Source organism: Cephus cinctus, unplaced genomic scaffold, assembly GCF_000341935.2.
Source record: "Cephus cinctus unplaced genomic scaffold, Ccin1 Ccin1_scaffold0696, whole genome shotgun sequence".
In the NCBI taxonomy this organism is placed as follows: domain Eukaryota; kingdom Metazoa; phylum Arthropoda; class Insecta; order Hymenoptera; family Cephidae; genus Cephus; species Cephus cinctus.
In genome coordinates, this window is record NW_014333318.1 from 576171 (window position 1) to 595009 (window position 18839).

At 39.2% G+C, this 18839-nt stretch overlaps 2 protein-coding genes across 7 annotated transcripts in view; one reads left to right on the top strand and one right to left on the bottom strand.

Moving 5' to 3' along the window:
• Positions 1-12314, top strand: part of LOC107270091 — a 79005-nt gene extending 66691 nt beyond the window's left edge. For all 5 annotated transcript variants that reach the window (XM_025087494.1, XM_015744769.2, XM_015744771.2 and 2 more), the window contains 4 exons: positions 5299-5536; positions 5619-6005; positions 6097-6348; positions 6470-12314. In XM_025087494.1, coding sequence (XP_024943262.1) covers positions 5299-5536; positions 5619-6005; positions 6097-6348; positions 6470-8197 — 2605 coding nt within the window. In that variant the 3' untranslated portion in view covers positions 8198-12314. The remainder of the gene's footprint in view (positions 1-5298; positions 5537-5618; positions 6006-6096; positions 6349-6469) is intronic.
• Positions 12315-12795: 481 nt separating this feature from the next.
• On the bottom strand, positions 12796-15696 carry LOC107270092 (cytochrome P450 6k1). Of its 2 annotated transcripts, none has more exons than XR_003060400.1 (6): positions 14940-15459; positions 14474-14842; positions 14079-14263; positions 13712-14000; positions 13347-13628; positions 12796-13123 (listed from the first exon to the last, which is right to left on the bottom strand). XR_003060400.1 is itself a non-coding variant. In XM_015744773.2 (6 exons), exons 2-6 carry the CDS (start codon positions 15457-15459, stop codon positions 13450-13452), a joined length of 1542 nt encoding a protein of 513 aa, XP_015600259.1. In that variant the 5' UTR covers positions 15460-15462; positions 15539-15696; the 3' UTR covers positions 12796-13449. The 2 variants fall into 2 exon arrangements, 1 of the variants encoding a protein (XP_015600259.1); XM_015744773.2 differs by adding an exon at positions 15539-15696 and having other exon boundaries at positions 12796-13628; positions 14940-15462.
• Positions 15697-18839: the final 3143 nt, after the last annotated feature.

Here is an 18839-nt window from a genome sequence, read left to right on the forward strand (position 1 = left end):
CGCCTGGCGTCGTCGCCGTCCCTGAGATTGATCCTACTTGGATTTGACGCGACACGCACTCCTACGCGTGTACACGTTGCTTCCTGCCATTATGGATTTTCTTGCTTAATATAAAATCTAATAAAGCCCTAGAGACTTAATAGAGCCTGGGAGATTGTCGTATAAAGTAAATTGATGAGAATGAGATTTCTACACGAGTTTAATATTATTTATTAATTTACTTCGCGCCTCGATCTACGCTCAAGCCGTTTACGAGTTTTATTGGAATTTGCATTTTCATTTGAAACCTGATGTATTTGAAAGGTCGAAGGATGGGGAAAGTCAAAAGTCAAAATTGATGGATAAATTAGTAGGAATTTATTTATCGTATATATACATATTGATATTGATTAAATTCGATGCTGTTCGATTTTATTGAAAATCTTTTAAAAAAAGAAAAAAACGTATTCGCCAATCAATATTTGCTTTCGGACAAGAATTACAGGGTGAACTGGTGAATCTGTTGTTAATCCTTTAGATCCTTCCTCTGAGTATATTTCTCTCTGTGACGTCATCTTGTCATAAATTTTCAATAGTATTGTCACGATCGTGATAAGCGTGGGTGACGACCTTTCATACAAACTACACACATAATATTATAATATTATATCCGCTTAAAATATTATCCTTAGCTTTTTTCTTTCCTTTTTGGAGAAAGTCTTTCACTCGGTTTTCATGTTCCCTGCTTTCTACTCGATAAGTCTCGACCTCAGGACGGAAAAGAGGATTTTGCGTTATCAAGGGACTCTGTGAATAAACCTTGTACGAGTCTTTGCAGCCCTTGGTGCCTTTCACCCCTGTTTCTCAGACGTCTGTCAAATACCTCTCCGTAATTGGTAATTAATGCATACAGTAATATGTCAAGAATACAATTTGAGAAATTTTTAAAGCTTCGAATTGTGACGTTGACTTATTGTTACGTTTTTGAAATTTGAATAATATTCATGGATAGAGTTACTTCAGTGTTGGAAAGTCGGCAATGGAGACAAAGTGCGGAATCTTCGCGTGTCTTAAAATAGCGGAGACTTGCATTCGCAATTTGCAATTTGTAATCCGCGCTACGTCTTAGTAAGTCTATTTTAAATTTATACTGTCAGATATTTACGAACTTCCTCGAACCGTGAATATTTTATGCGATATTATTTCTTACCCGTTAGAATAATTATTGCGGATTTTGAATATCTCTCGAAAGGACTTGCGATTTTTCTTATTGATATATCTACGTGGAATTTCCTAGGTCTGAACGTACGACTGTCATTTATTATCTGTAGTCGCTTTCGTCGTTCGCAGGTAAAAGCAGTTTCAGCTAGATTAGTCGTTCCCGAGTCTTCTTTCTTTTTTTGTAATCGATCGTTTCGACGGAATAATTAACAAAGTTTTAATTAAAACCGATTGCCATGCAGTCTGTCACTACAGTAGTATAATATGGGGGGTTCTGGACACAGATTCCTGCAACGACATTTACCGACACTTCGAAAGCCTTCGATGAGACACGTTACGAGGATCGCAGATTCCACGAATCGAGGGCTGATACTAGGAATTTGATACATTCTAGAAGCTTCTAGAACCTTCGACGGTTCTTGTCCGTGCTAAATCGCGCATGATCACTCTCAGAGTCGAGAGTTCTCTCGCACGACGTCTTGTCGATATATAACTTAGGATAGTAACGTCGTGATAAGACATTTCTTTCTGAAATAAAAAATAATCTAGGAAAGAGGTACAGTCGGAAATAATAATACAAATCGAGAGAAGGTAAAAGAAAAATGACGAAGAAAGGAACAAGGAACGAAGTTTTATTTGCAAAATTCATGTCGACCCCTATTTCGTTCAATTCGATCTGATTCGATTGATAAGAAAATTTAGAAATTCAAAGAAAGTTAGTCACTGGAAGTTACAAGATATCTTAACGATTACCCGAATGATCTAAAAATGACAATAAATATATTCTCTATACGCGTTTTATTGCCAATATTGACAATCTACTTCATCTAATCCCTGGTCGTTACCATAAAAAAAATGTCTCCCTCAGTCAATTCCTCCTTCCCTCACGACACTTTAATAACGATTTTCCCAGTAAATCATCCCCTCGTCATATCCCAGCAAACGATAACCCAAGCCTCATATTCGCCCTTTTATCCAACTAATAAGCTGCAAGCTTCCAACTCAGCCGGACAACCACCATCCATTCAGACAAATCCACACCCAGTTGTTCACCTCGCGCAAAACTACATATCTCTAGGAAACGATTCCAGGACGAGTTTCCAGGTATACAGAGGAGCCAGGATTTGCGCTCTTATTCGATTAAACGAAAACCCAGTGGGATTTGCCGGGATGAGATCCACGCAAATTGAATAAAAGCAAATGGACCAGCTCTACGTGATTTCATGCTGGGGTCAAAAAGGGCTTCCAGGATTTAACTATTCTTTCCCCTTTCACGTTCTTTACTTAAGAAAAACAGAAAATAAAAAGCAACCTTGACTCACGACTCACAGGAACATCCAGTTTGATACCTGAAGAAGTATCGTTCCAGGCGTTGAGCAGAGACTGGAATAGCGAAGAAGCAAAAGTGAGTGGGCGAGAGAAAAGTTAGTGGAACGCTCTCTAGAGCCCCCGTGCAATTTTGCGAAAATTCGCGAAAAGCAGCAAACTCACTCGAGCGATAAACGTTACTGGGCAAGTGCCCCATTGTATCGTACGCTTATCTTTGTTCCACTTCGTCCCTCTCACTCTCACACGCACTCCCATACCCTACCTCGTGCACTTACTTCCTCACGGCCGTTTCTTTATCCCCCCAGTAACACCCCCTTTCTCACCTCCTGCCAGTAGTGCAATCTCCTACCGTTGGCTGCGTCATTTCCTAACTGTCACTCATACGAGTCCTCGATTTGCAAGTCTCGTGAGCCTTATGCATTTTACAGTTTTCCAATAACGGGAAATTCAAGCCCGACAGAGACACGCAGATTCATCTTTGTGATCTGCATGAAAGGATCGGGTGGAGGGGAGGGTCCATTAATATATATTAACGATTTTCGAAATTACGTGTCCGATATGAACTTTCGATATATCGATGACGCTGCCTCGAGAGAGTCTATCGATTACTTCTTGAATTATTACGTAATCTGACGTGTATATATATATATATATAATATTTCTTAAGCTATTCTCAATTCCCCGCCTTTATTTCTCATTCGCTCAACCCCCATTATTCCTCTTGTTACGGAAAATTACCGGGAGCCAAGGAAAAATATATTCTCTCCGTTTTGTAATTCAGCCGTCCGACGTAACTGTGTGCCGAGCATGTATCTTTATGAATGTCAGTATAAACTTGAAGATCGGCGCGGTACGCATATTAAGAACTACATCTGCGCACTGGTAAGACACACAGCGCGGGGGCGGATGAGCTGTCGGAATTTTTTATAGAAATCTTATTTCCCTGCGAAAACTTCATCGTTATTATAAAAATCAATCTCTCTTAAGTTTATCTTCGTTAGATGCATACGACCGTAGCTTACAGACGTAAACCGATATATCGAGCCCCAGAAAAACACGAGAGAGTTAACGCGCCGAAGAATATCTCTTGAACTTTTCTTTGATGCGATCTCGCAGTGAACTTGCCAAGAGAAACAAGAGCTCGTAGCAGCGGCTCCGTTAGGTTTACGTTGGGAAAGGAAAGATAAGAGAAAGAAGAGGCAAAGTAACACGATGGTAAAATTTGTTTACAGTCACGGGAAGACGAAGAAAAAAAAAAAAAAAAAAGAGAAGTAAAGAGAAGGATCCTGTGATCCCGAAGGGATGCTGCGCGAGGAAGCAATGAATTTTAGAGAAGAGAAGCTAGTAACAGCATCACAAAAGTAGAGAGCCTTGGCACCTCTTATCAGACTCTTCCGAAGAGACCGGCGGCTACGTTCCGTTAGACGAAGCAGAGAAGTGCCAAGAGTCCTGGTGTCATCCCCACAGGAACCTCTCGTGATGATCAGATTTCGAGTACTAGGATCATGCTTGATGGCTCTTCGGCCCGGCTGCTTCCCAGCATCCCTCTTCCGTATACCCAGTAGATCAGCCAATCCAGCTCTTCGTCCCTCATTGTCGCCCTCTGATCATCCGTCTGTTTCTTCTTCCTCTATTTTCAGCTCTCCTTTCCGGTCTCCAGTTGAACTCCTCACTCTTCAGCATCCGTCCGCTTCTCTTAGTCGCAGTTCTGGACCATCGACCGTCTGCTGCATGGCGATGCTCGGAAATGCCATTAAGTCACCGTTATCTGGGCAATAATAACCTGAGCTGCAGCTACCGTGTAATAGAGATCGTGACAAAGCAGGAATTACCCATGCCATTATTTAATAGCTATCTTCGATAGGAACAACTACCAGCTCGTGGTGAAGACTAAATACCCACCCGTTATATCGGAGCGAATTGCAAAGCCACAATAGGTCTTAGGATCGATCCTCGCTAAAACTTCAATATCGAAGTCTAGGTCGTAGACTCTCTTATCTCTCTCTCTATTGCACTCAAAAACTCAAATTGGAATTCCCTTCTAACGATACTCCTCTAGACCTCAGCACTCTGCGTGCCCTAAGCGTTCCCAATCTTTTGTCATTTTTCACCCACGTATTCACCCCTCTCGATGGGCGCTACTACCTTACCCACCTATATGCTCAATTCCTAGCGTCGATGTTTTCTAGTTCCTCCAACCTCCTTCACGTTCCTGGCTGGTACCTCCCCGAGAGGGTCTCTCGACATCTTTCCACCCTCTACCTCATCGTCGCCGAGCCATTGTATTCCGCAACTAAATATAACTCGCACAGTAGCTGCAGCAGATCGATGCGGAGCTGTATTTTCAATCAGCCTATCGCGCTTGGCTCTGCAAAGGGGTGGTAGGATCTTTGAAGTCCGATCTAGGGATTTATAGGGATATTTAATATCTATCGAAGAGTTGACATTTCTTTGCAGGATCCTTTAAGGCACCTCGAAGTCCGATCAGACCATTTCAGGGAGATCTAGTAATTAAACGTGCTAATGACCATTTCTATCCGCCATTGAAAAAGGTGAAATGCCACTGGTACATGGCAATTACGTAATTACGGCTGCACCGTAATTGCAGATGGCTAAGACGTGCTTTATTCGATCCTGGAATCATTTGGCTTTGAAATTACTCCAGAGGATCGGCTGTCGTTCGCTCGCTCTGCCGAATGTCCAGTTCATTGGACACCTCATGGTAAATCTTCCGACGAGTAGAACTGATTGATTATCGATTGATTACAGCGACGTGGCCGTCTCGTCCAGTGTCAGAGAATGGCTCAGGTCACCTGCCTTCGACGCTCGGCAATTCGAAGACGAGGAACTCCTCCTGATGCTCCAGACGATGTTCGTCGAGTTGGAGCTGCCGCAAAAATTTAAGATACCTCTGTCGACCCTGAGGAACTTCCTGTACGAGGTCTATAATAATTACAACGAGGTGCCGTTTCACAACTTCCGGCACTGCTTCTGCGTCACGCAAATGGTAAGTTTCGTGTGGAATCCGCCTTTATTTTAATAGCGAGCACATTCACGTGGTCCAGAGATGATTATGATCTTTGTTGCAGATGTACGCGATGGTCTGGGCCATCAACCTCCCGTCGAAGATCAGCGATCTGGAGGTCTTCGTTCTCATCGTCTCCTGCATCTGTCACGACCTCGATCATCCTGGCTATAACAATATTTACCAAATAAACGCACGTACCGAGCTGGCTTTGCGGTACAACGACATCTCGCCTCTGGAGAATCATCATTGCTCCGTAGCATTTCGCATCCTGGAGGCACCCGAGTGCAATATCCTGGCCTTCTTGGACCCCATGACGTACAGGACTGTTCGCGAGGGAATCATCAGGTGCATCCTGGCTACGGATATGGCCAGGCATAACGAGATACTTGGACAATTTACAGACGCGGTGCCAGAATTCGATTATACGAATAAGGCACACATTAATCTGGTCAGTGACATCTTGCGCCGGATGAATTATTCATGATATCTCAGCTGCGATTATATTTATTAACTCATTCATCTGTCGTACTTCTGTTTAGCTCTCTATGATCCTGATCAAGGTAGCAGACATTAGCAACGAGGCTAGGCCGATGGACGTGGCAGAACCGTGGCTTGATAGGCTTCTTCAAGAATTCTTTAAACAGAGCGACGCTGAGAAACTCGAAGGACTTCCGGTAACGCCATTCATGGATCGAGATAAAGTCACCAAGCCGTCCTCCCAGTGCAGCTTTATTGGATTCGTTCTTCTGCCACTCTTCGAGGCGCTCGGCGAACTTTTTCCAGAACTTCAGGTAACTTCGAATAACTTAGCTCTAAGTGAATTATCTTGGTTAGACCAGCGAAGTAGCTTCTAGGGTGGAAATAGAATTATTATTGAGGGAATAGAGATTTTTAAGAGTTTTCTTATTTCAGGAACTGATCGTCCAGCCTGTGAAATATGCTCTGGAGTACTATAGACGATTGAACGAAGCGGCAAAGGACGAGCGACATCATAGGAAAAGTATAATAGATTTAGGTGAGTCGGCGCAGTCAGGTTCTGGTTCTGGTCCGTGCGTCGTTAAATCGACCTCGTCTCACAGCATGCGCTCCAAGAGATCAGGTGGTACTATTTACTCGCGATCCCGATCGATAGAGGAAGATACTGAAAATCTAACGATAGAGGAGATTGAGAACATTGAGAGTTCGGATCCAGAGACAGCTACTGAGGTGGAGATCAGTGAGAAGACTCTGAAGTTCAAAATCTCGACGGAAGGGACAGTCAGTGGTCGCAAGAGTTATCCTGGAAGTAGGAAAGGCAGCAGGGAGAAGTCGTCCTTGGATTATCACAACCATGACCTAGCCAGAGCCGTAAGGGAACATGAGCGCGAGAGGCGACGAAGTCGTGGTGAAAATTTCAGCAGCGACATGAGTTCACCGGTTAGCGCTAGGTCGGGCGACGAGCCCAGAATCCTGGAGGAGCTCGAGAAGGACGAGATAGTTTTTTTAGAGACAACGATCAATCAGGACAGATCGGAAGGAAATGGTAAACTGGCGCAGTCGCCGAAAAATAACATTGACAGAAGTATCGTCGTTAACGAAGAGGACAACAAGCTGAACGTCACGAAGGAGAGCATCCGGTGCTCCTGTGACGAACGGGAGAAAGTTATTGTGAACAATCACAAGTCCCTTCTATCCCGCCTGAGAAATTTTACTGATCGATTGAGCATCAGTTTCGACTCAAAAGAGTCACCGAGTCTGAAGCAGACGAAGCATCCTACAAAGAATCTGAACAAGAGCAACTCCGTTAGCAGCAGCTCCTCCAAGCGCAATGTCTCCATTTGCAAGCGCTGCAACCACGTAAAGATGAATAAAGAGCACGAAGCTACGGTTGAGATGTCCAGTGTTGACAAAAGAGCCATGACATTACCCAAGGCGAAAAAGTCTCAGGACTCTAAGAACAAGAGCTGGCGAACGGTGTTTGCTAAGGAGAAGAGGCCGTCCGCCTCCTTGGAGGCACTTCCGGCCACTGACACGGATACTCCTTCGCTCGGTAAACACAAGAGAAACTTTTCGAATCCTGAGGGTAAGATGATGGTTGCTAAGGCTCAGGGTCCAAAGGAGCCAAAGCCGATGATTTTCACCGATTTCAAGGAGATAGACGTGCGAGCCAAGCCGGAAATCATCGTCAATCCCAGCAGCAGCTCCACCATCATAGACCAGGACATCGGTAAGGTCGAGATCAGACGGAGCTCGGCGAGCATGGAGGATATATCCAAGATAACCAAGCAAAACGAAACAACCCTTCTTGGCTCACTGGAGGACAAGAAGACGGAGGAACTTCAGATCACTGGCTCTCTCGATTCCATGCTTTACAAAGAGTCCACCAAGTCCTCGAAGAAGCCTATATGCTTCTCTTCTCCAGGAACGTCCAAAAAATGCTCCACTGGTATCTTCTCCAGAATCAAGTCCGGGATGAGCATCGACAGCACCCGCAGCAACAGTGGCTCTCTCCACGAGCAGACTCCACCTTCTTCAGCATCACCTGCTCAGACCGGATGGATATCATCCTTGACCGCTAGTTTCAGACCAAAAAGGCAACCGAGCGAGCTGCCGTCCTCACCACAGCGTTCCCATTGTCCCAGTCAGGACGAACTCAAGTGATACGTTCTTGCGATCGGCAGTAAAACCAGGCGATCGACCATTATGCCCAGCTGCTTCGGCCGTCGACCATTTTCTCAATAACAACTAGTCGAACAAACGTTCTCGTCAATACATTGCGTTTCTAGCCGAGGGACTTTCTTTCGTCCCTCGATGACTGAGCTAACACCGCCATTACATCCTACGTCATCTTCTCGTTCTTTTTTTTCTCAAATTCTTTAGCTCAATCCGTCTGCCAACTAATTTATATTCAATTTTACTCTGAGACTGTCTCTGCTCCAATTTTTAATTTTCAAATTTAATCCTCTTACGTCAATCTCTCGCAGGACTTCTTTACCTACCGTCGAATATGATTAATCTCAAAAAATGGATGAAAATTATACCGTGTTACTAACCCTTAACCAGCGAGGTGGGTCTGTGAGACCCACACTAGATATTACGACCTTTATACCGAATGCAAAACGTAGATAACCTTGCATTTTGGCTACCTTGTATCAATATAATCTGTCAAAATGCTAAAAACATTCAGTTGACGCTAACCATCGTAAGCGTTCGTATCGAACTTTTTTTTTTTAAAAACAACTGAGAAGCTTAGACATTCTATAGTCTATAGACTAGTCTATATAGACTATAGTCTATAGTCTATAGACATTCTATAGTACATTCTTAGACATTCTATAGTACACTCTAAGTTTTCTTTTCACCTCTCTGTTTAAGGGTTAAAGTAACCGGTCACTAGTGTAGGTTTTCTGTCGATTCGAAACGTTTTTTGGGTCGTCCGTTTAAAAAGCCCCTTGGCTGCTCGGCCAGGGAAAAAGAACTTTAGGATGATAAACTATTTTATTTATTGTCTAACTAACGCGTAGCCTAACGATTAATCATTAATGTTGTTCGTTATATATGCAATGTATACACCGTATAGATATAGCTATACTCCTCTGATATCCGAGATAAGAAAGAGACGCGCGCGCGCGCCTGTACGTATACATATACATAGATATACATACAACATCCTTACATTATAGAGACACAAACACAAACACACATATATATAAATTATATATACATATAGCTGCCATACGAGAAAATCCAAAAAAGTGTCACTGTTTTTGAATGTCGCGAAAAGAGAAAAGAAAATTTAATTAGGGTGTTACTATATTGACTCTGTCAACGTAGCGGCCGTGTTGAAAAATGCAGCCTACGTCTTCGATGACGAATGATTGTTCAATAATCGTCGCGCACACCTTTTACGATTAGTTCTCTATGATATTGCGCTTTCATTTTTAGATGTTTATATTTTTATACTCCAGCAATGTGTCTATACGGCGATTGAACCGCATGTATTGTTGAACTCTAGTCTTACGTTATTATCTTCGTATCCAGCATTGTTATAGATACTGTCGTCTTCTTTTCCTTCTTCGACTTTTTCTTCTTCAATTTTCCTCATCAGTGTTCTTGGTCTTTCACTTCTCAACTCTTCATACGACTCTCGACTTGCATTCTTTATAAAAAATTAAAATTAATATTAAAACAAAGAGTGCACGTACTCAATAACAAATTAGGATTATTAAAATTTTTATTTGTCATAGTTCGTTTTCTCATCGCCCAGAGAATCGCACTTGCGAATGCATTTATATACGTATATGCATATATCGGAAATTAAAATTAAGAAATTCTCGTGACGTCATCGTTCATCCGTGCGAACGAACGCGCTACTGTGTGAATGTATCTTTACGTACCTTATTAATTAAAAAAAAAATCAAACAAACAGCGTGGCTCGTTAACGGGTATACTCGGAAGTGTATTTTCGTGTTATTAGACCAAATTTGGAAAATCGCCAAAAATAATATATATATTATTCCTGACGATAACGTGCGTCAGGCATTGATGATAATATTTTTAGAAATTGACAGCGACGCTGTGGTGATATTTTTTCTCAATTTTATGGAAATTTTGAAAAAAAAAAAAAGGAAAAACGTGAATCCCAACTTCCGAGTCGAACTGCTGAGAGTCGATTATAAAAGATTATCGCGAAACAAATTTTAACTGTGGACAAAATGAGCGCGTGGTGAACTTCCGTACGCGGTACCTTTTTTTGTCATCTTTTTTCGAAACCGACGCGAAATCAAAAAAAGCTCCATGAAACACTACTCTTTAAAGAGACTACCTGTGCCTGATCTCTGTCGTTATTTATTATTTTTTTTTGTCTCTGCCCAACTTTACTCCAAGGATAAGTGGGAGCATTGGAATTGAGAGATACTCTTTCGAAATTCGCGCAAAATATAAGAGTGAATGAAAACAAACAGTATAAAGGGAGAAAATATGAAAAATTACGCGGGTCCACCTTTTTATCGATGCATGATCAATGTGCCGTCAAAAGACAATCGTTCTCTTATATTCACTTTTTTTTAAAAAACTTATCAACCGACCAGTCGAAGTTCCGATCGTACCAATAGAAGGCCTTCCTGCGTTTGATCTAGACGATCGTTAACAATGAGCGACTCGTTACGAGAAAAAAAAGAAAAAAATTCAAAATGACAAATCAAGTCAATTGAATACTAAAACTTCGAGAAATCTCGAAAGAGTGTCTTGCAAGTATGGCGATAACTACGAGCCGAAGAAGTGGAATAAAAAGCAAAGAAAGAAAGAACAAAAGTAAAGAAACGAAAGATAAACAAAAGAAGCCTCTGTAATCGTTCTCGCGATCAACAACAATATACACTGTCAATTGATTATTTATTCGCGCTAACATTGTTCAACGTCGGTCAATTAACATGAGCCAAGTCGTGATGCATTTCATTAAACGAAGGATAAGAACTTCGTGATATTGTATAATAAATATATAGAGACAAACCTTGTGATTTGTATGAGAGCGAGAGAGAGAGAGAGAGAGAGAGAGAGAGAGAGAGAGAGAGAGAGAGAGAAACAAAAGAGAAAAGTAATCACAAAACATAAAAATACTAATCTTCTCTCCCCTACTTGACCCTCCTGACCCTTCGGGCTTGTCTCCTTATTCATCCAATCCTCAACTCCAATCCTCGCCATCTTCTGGTATTTCCGATTTTCCGTCTACGCGTACACATTGACTCTCTGTTTAAACCACAGAATTACACCGCATAGGATTAATCGAGAACCCTTATGGTAAATCCTTAACCAGGTGGAATCGAAGATCGGAGGTTTACCTGACGCTGGAGGGGCTTAAAAAAATGACTATGCTCGCGGGCGAGTGATGATCGATATTAATTGTAAATTTATCGTAGGATTCTATATGGAAATTTAAAAGGAACTAAGGGAAATTACAGGTACGTCGCTCTTCGGTGCTGGCAATTATCACCCACGTCATACGCCGTAGTTACCATCGGCATATATACATTATACATATATAATTATACACATGGTATATGCGATCCATGAGAAATCATTAAATCGACAATTATTTTCTAATTAACGCTATAAAAGTATATATACATAATTAATTGAAAAAGAAAGAAAGAAAACTCTATATGGTCCCCCGTAAATCGCGCGGCTGACTTTACCTCTCGTTACTGTGACGTTTACTATGGGGACTTCTACGTAATCATCTAATTGGAGTGATTCTTGGAAATTGAAGCGATTTGAAAAAAAATAGAGAAATATATATATATATATACACGTAACGTTACGCGGGTAATTAAATAATCCCTGAGTGGAATTATAAATGATGCAGCGACAGTTGTACCAACTAACATATCCTAGAAAACATTTCGACTCGGAGTGACAACTCTTAGACTCCAAATGAGGATAATTAATAATTAAACCGATTGATATATGTGTCTGTGGTTTATCTATAGTATTTATGATGCGCGTATTAAACATGGAAAGATATTGCCAACACTGAATTTGATATACGTGATGCGTGATAACGCCGTCGATCGCTTTCATATCCATCAACGTCCCGTTTACCATGACGGATGTGTCCTATACCGTCATGGTGATAACTAATGCATTAATGGATATCGCGAACACAATATGTAACACGTAGGGAATTGTAATGACGATCGTTTTAGGAATCGTCGATCGAGCGTCAATCCTTTTTTGTAAATAAAAATAAGTCATTCGAATAAAGATATACGTCATCGTACGAATGATTTAGAATGATTCGCTAATTACCGATAAGCGATTTATTTCAGAAATACCTTTACAAATTTTGCTTGCGTTATTCGGTGAGAAACAGCATTTTTTGAAAAAATAATTTACGTTGTTATCATGCCTGCTCGAATTGTTTTGAATTTGGTTTTGTTCAAATTGTGTTAGAAAGTGCAGCAAGACATTGTTCTGCATAATGGTATTCGGTCGTGACGAGTTACGACGAAGAACTTTACAATTTCATTATGCAATTTTATGATTGATCGAATAATTACTATGTACGATTAATTAATGATACACAGTGTTTACATGATACACGAATAAGATATTTCATCAGCTTGATGATTTTTATAAACATTCGTAAAGATAATTGATTATCGGTCAATATGCGATGATTGAGGTAAAACGTATAATTTATATTGTATGTTTGAGCATTGACGATTTGATTTGATAAACTTTTTATTTAATTATCTTGATTTCGTTTTCGAATTTGCATTGTCATCATGGTAATGTTTTTATGCAATTTTATTTAATGAAAACTCGAGTACATATTGCATCTGGCGTGGAAGGATTACTTGAGATATTTGTGGAATTTATTATCTCGGAATTTTTCGAGATTATATTTTGCAAGATAAATTGTCAATTAATATTCATTTTTTAATCTGATAAGTAAAATTTTCCTTAATGAAGAATATTTAACTGAGAAATCATTTAATATTCATTGATGGCTTTGATATGCATCATTTGCAATATGACAGGTTAACGTTGCAACTTTATAGTTTTTCCTTACGTCTCCACTTGTCGCTGAACAAAACAGAAAATGAATGTAATACAGAAAATCTGCTCAAGTCATGATCAGCTGGTTCATCGATTTAAGCATCATTCACAATTGAAGACACAGAAATTGAAATTACTTCAGTCTCATTTCATTAGTTATAAATGAAAGATTTTTTTTAATAGCTAATTATTATTTATTATACGATTGAATCTATATTTTCAAGTAATCCTGACGTAAGTACATACTTACTGTATTATATTAACGTAATCACGTCTTGACACGTGTTCTCTAACCGTAGAATCAATAAATGAGAAAGATAAAGGAAATATTTGAAATCATTATAACTTCGTCTTTAACCAGGTACCTTCATTAATTTCTTAATTTTCAAGGTTATCCCACCTTCAGCAGCAATGACCAACGCTTTCTTATTAAATACTATCGGAACGTTAGTTTTGTCACAGGCTGATATCTCGTATTTGGAAAGTATCTTTATAAGACCCAATTTCGTTTGCAAAAGTCCAAATCGAAGACCTATAAAATCAAAGGATCAAAATTAGTATTGGTTAAACTAAAAAAAATAATCTCAAACTGATCAATTTCCCAAAACCACGTACCAATGCAAATATGAGGACCCTCCCCAAAAGGCATATAAACACAAGGAGGTATATTTTTCTTGTTCTCTTCGGAAAATCGTTCGGGATCAAATTTCTCTGGGTCTGGAAAATATTGTGGATCGTAATGAAGGCCTTGAAGGGGTATATAAACGGGTGTTCCTTTCTCCACGATCAAGTCAGTTCCAGGCAATTTGTAATCCATGTTGGTTTCACGATCCAAAAACGGCAGCGGCGGATATTTCCTTAAAGTTTCCGACACCACCATATTCAGGTAAGGAAGATTTGCAACCTAAAAGTTATTTTAGGTTCGAGTCCGTGCTTAATTTTTCACGAGAACGATATAACCTCATACAGATTAAAAAAATACCATATCGTAAGTAAGTTCGCCATTTTTATCTTCCAAGGCTTCCAGAATTTCAACTCGTAGCTTCCTCTGTATTTCAGGCTGCAGTGCAAGTTCGTAAAGCGAGAACGACATTGCCGACGAAGAAGTTTCGAATCCGCCGGTAAAGAAAATTGCTGCCTGAGCGACCAAATTGTCACCGTCAAATCCTGCAAGGTTATGTACCAATGAAATACGCGTTGTTGACTGGTGTCTTACGTCTTCTTAATCACACATATCTTGTAGTGTTCCGATACATACGAATTACTAAGCAGTCTCACACATTTTTAACGTGTAGATTTCATTATCTTTTGTAAAACAATAACAGTCTATGTATCTTTCGCAACACTGCACAAGTGCGTACAAATGTGTAGACTTACTGAATTCCTTGTTCTCGCCATTTTTTGTCTGCTCCCTGAGGTCAATAAGAAGGTCGATAAGGTCATTCCTTTTGACGCCAGACTTGACTCGCTCGTCGATCGTATCCCAGAATGCTCTTCGAAGAAACTCGGTGCTCTCCTTACTAAAGAACTTAAATCCAAATAGATCGACAATTTTCGGCGCAAAAAAGGTGCAGGCCAACTCCATACCGCGTCTCCAATTAAAGTTAAATATTTGACGTCCACAAGCTCGAAATTCGGCGTCTGGATTATTCAGGGAATTTACTCTGAGCCCATAAGCCGTTACTCCAATAAGGTCAGTAGTGTACATTGCACATAGTTCCTTCATCTCCATTTCACGACCTTTGCCTTTCAAAAATATATAATCAGTATCTAAATATATAATCAGTATATATAATCAGTAATTATTTCTAATCAGTATCAACGACTATTCCAGCATACGTACTGTCAATATCAAGAGATTCCAAATAAGTGTCAAGATCCTTGTTGACGGCGAGCATAAGCTCAAACATTTTTTTCATCTTGCCAGATGTGAAGAACGGCGTGAGCTTACCCCTAAGGAATCTCCAGGCTGGATTCTTGATGGTAAATAAATTCGCATTACCCAGGATGTCTTTTTTCCCAGTGCTTGTGTATCTGTCGTGAAAGTAGTTGAAGTCCTTGATCAGAATGTGCTTGATTAGCTCAGGATCGCGCAGCATCAGAAAAGGCTGGTCCAGTATGTAGAAACCCATGTATTTAAGTCCTTTGGAATTATTGTAGTAATCCTTGATAAAGTCCAAGGCCGATTTACGGAAGAAGAGGCACTCCCCGAAATTACCGAGGAACGGAACCGGCTTGAATTCCAGAACTCCGCGTTTTTTCCAATAATTAAATTTCCTCGTCATGTAAAGGTAAAAGACAGCGGCTATTGAAAACATCAGCACGAGACCATCGCCGATCCAATGTCCCGTTAACGCCCCCATTTTCTTTTTATTAAAAAAATTTTTTTATATTCAAAAATACATTGTTATTAGTATATCTCAGAGCTTTATTTTGACTCACTTGAATTATCTATACTTAATTCCCTTTGGAAATTTACAAATTGGCCGACGAAACGACACTGTGCCAAGAATAAATCAAAATGACGTAGATTCTGATTGCTCGATCATATATTGACTCACTGGTCTTCCCTTTCTCCTTCATTAATTATATATGCATATTTTCTATATCTACTGACTACATTATTATTATACCTCTTGGCATTTCCCTGACTTGCAAATAAACAATCTTTCAGTTAATGATAGTAGTATCACGTACGTCTTAGTTTACTTGGTTGAGTTTGAACGTAGCAGAAATCTTATAGAACGTATCATACATAATATTCCAGTAGTGGCGCTGCTGCTGCAATATGATTTACAGCGACGCTTAGCGGCCGTCGCATTTTCTGGTACATCGGGAGACAGAAGCTGCGTTATAATTATGTATTTAATTTTTTCAAAAATCAATCAATACCGACATTATCATCTCATGTAGTGTCTGAACATAAAATTGTATTTTCAATAAACATCAAAAGTTTGATATAAAATTTTTATAAATTGTTCATTTCACAATTTTGAAAAAGAAAAAAATTTTATCTTTGTCCATAAAAAAATTTTTTTTATATAGTTAAAGTAAAAAAATAAGATAACAGTATGTAACGCAGTTTCTACGCGATACGTGCATACGTGGAACAAATGTGTTTGTTAATAAAAGATAGAAACGTCTTTTCGCAGCCTTGATATAATTTGAACTGAAAAATCTGTAAGTGCTAATAACAACAGTGCAATAGAAAATTCTGGGTGTCAGGAAGCTCAGGCGTCAGATAACAATCGAGCTTCTAGTCTGACGTATTCAAATAAATATTGATTGGTTGAAATTTTCAGCAATAAGAAATATCGATTGATGCAGTTTTCAACAGTACGTCCTACAAGACTCAATCTAACATCTTGTCCCTCGTATCTCGTTGAACCATGCGTGTATGTATTTGCAGTTGCACCTGGTGCAGCTGATGCTTTTTGTGCAATTTGACAGATAGAGTCACGTGAGGGTACACGGGTTCGTAAAAAGAGATGAAACTTTGGCAGTATCAAAATTACAGCGTAGTAATCGACTAACAGTGGCAGTTTAAACGTTTCATGGTAAACAAGTCTTTAAATTCGTAAAGCTGATATTTAACCTTCGTTTTTTGCACGATTCCTTCGAACCTGCACGAAATAAAATTTTGTTGCTGTAATTATTTCTCATTATCCGGCATTACGGGTATGTCGGGCTCTCGCGGCGCCGCTTCCGGTACACTGCTTTAATTCTTTACTTACAAATAATTAAAGTATACCATATATAGGTCGATCGTTATTATCAATTGAACAAGCGGAGCCAACGTTAAATTGTAAAAAAGATTTATAAAAAAACATTACAAATAAACCAATACCGCGTATAAATTATTTCCAAAATGTCATTCTCAGCTGTTCGTGATTAATATAATTCGTTCGCCAGGTTCCGCTAGGTAGTATGAAATATCAAGACGTAGATCGTCAGGATGGTCACCGTGACCGTGTCTCCTCGGTGGGTCCTTATGGTCACTTATGATCGGTATTACATTTTTTAAAATGATTAAAATAAGACGAATATGATCGATTTAAAAATTTGGAGTCAAGATTCTCGCCAGCGAGATAAATGCACAATTGATAAGGAAATTATATAATGATATTAGTTAATATTTTATCATTGAATAGAATAGAATTATGAAAATTCTATTGTGGCCCCCAGGGCAAAACACAAAATTTGCCTGACAGTCAATGTGTTAAAAAAATTCTCATTAGATTTCTTTTTTTGTTACGTCACAACTAGTTAATCCTTTTTTTGTTTTTCATTGTACGTAAACACTTTGTCGTTATCATTCGAAATTAACGATCGTTAACGATTTCCGTGATTGATGTTCGTGTTGCCATTTCTGTGAGCGCACAGTCGTACCAACTGGCTATTATTTGTTACAAGTTTTATCTCCTGGGGCCACTTATTACGCTTCACGATTATTACTGCCAACTGCGACACGCAGGTCTCTTTAATGATACACTACTTCGTGCAATTCATGATTTAAACTGGACCGTAGACTTTACATATTTGTACATTATATTAGCAGAGCATTTGGTATAAGGTATCCTGATTTTTAATAATGTAGTTTTGAAAAGTCCAAAATTTATTAACGTTCGTAAAATTAAAATATTCCAATTATTTAATTCACAACAATGATATTGCATGTTTAGTTAATACACCATATTGTTCTTTTGTTTTTACTTAATTTTAAAGCGTTATGGGCCAGTGTTAGATCATATAATAGGCAAACATATAGTGACTTATGTACTTGGCCTCAATAATCTGATATCAATACTTTTTATTAGAGGAATACACAGCACTCCTGTACTTGGCGTAATTTTTTACACGTAAGTGTTTTTTGTGGGTGATAATATTGCTAATGCTAATTCAAAGCTTTGCTCGATTATCCTTTATTACGCACTACTGCTGATATATGTATGTATGATTGATAATTACCTGTTTGACATACCTGAGGAGGATTTAATCAAGTATAGTGTTAATTATATCTTGAACAGAATGTAGGGAATTGTAAGAATTTTTACATTTTCATGAATTATCGTTTTATCGTCACAGAGTACTACTTTACCCTATGAAATGGATAGCGTTAGGAAATTTACTGTGAAAACCGTCAGCGCCTAGATGGTGGGAAGTAAAATAACATAATATCAGTCGGTAACGTTTTAGTTGCGACTAGCGGCCGTTTCTATGCTCGGTCGGCACTGAGAAAGTATCTATCGATAAAAATTAGTTCTCTCGATAAATTATCTTACTACCATTGAAATACTATCGATATGAAAGTTTCGAAAGTTGTTCATAGATGACAGGCACGAGGATATATTATGTAAAAAAAATATGAACTCAATGAATGTTTGTCTACGTATATTCATGTTTTATGAATATCTGTAGAAAATTGATTGGAAAACGATAAAAGCAGTTTAAACTGTAATCACTTGTCGTTAAGTAAAATTGATAGACTTGATTATCCAATTAAGCGTGTGATTTACCAAAGGCTTTCATACCGCTCTTTAAATCCTTCTAACGGTGTCTCTAACAATATCCTCGAGGGGTTTAATAAATTCCATACTCAAGTCCTCACGCGAGAGAACGAAATTCCACCCGTTGGAAAGAAAACCGCTATAAATATAAAGGAGCGGGATAGAAATTTTGAAAAATAGAGAAAATCGGTGAAATTATTTTAACAAAATTTTAAGCGTTTCATAAATTGATTCAA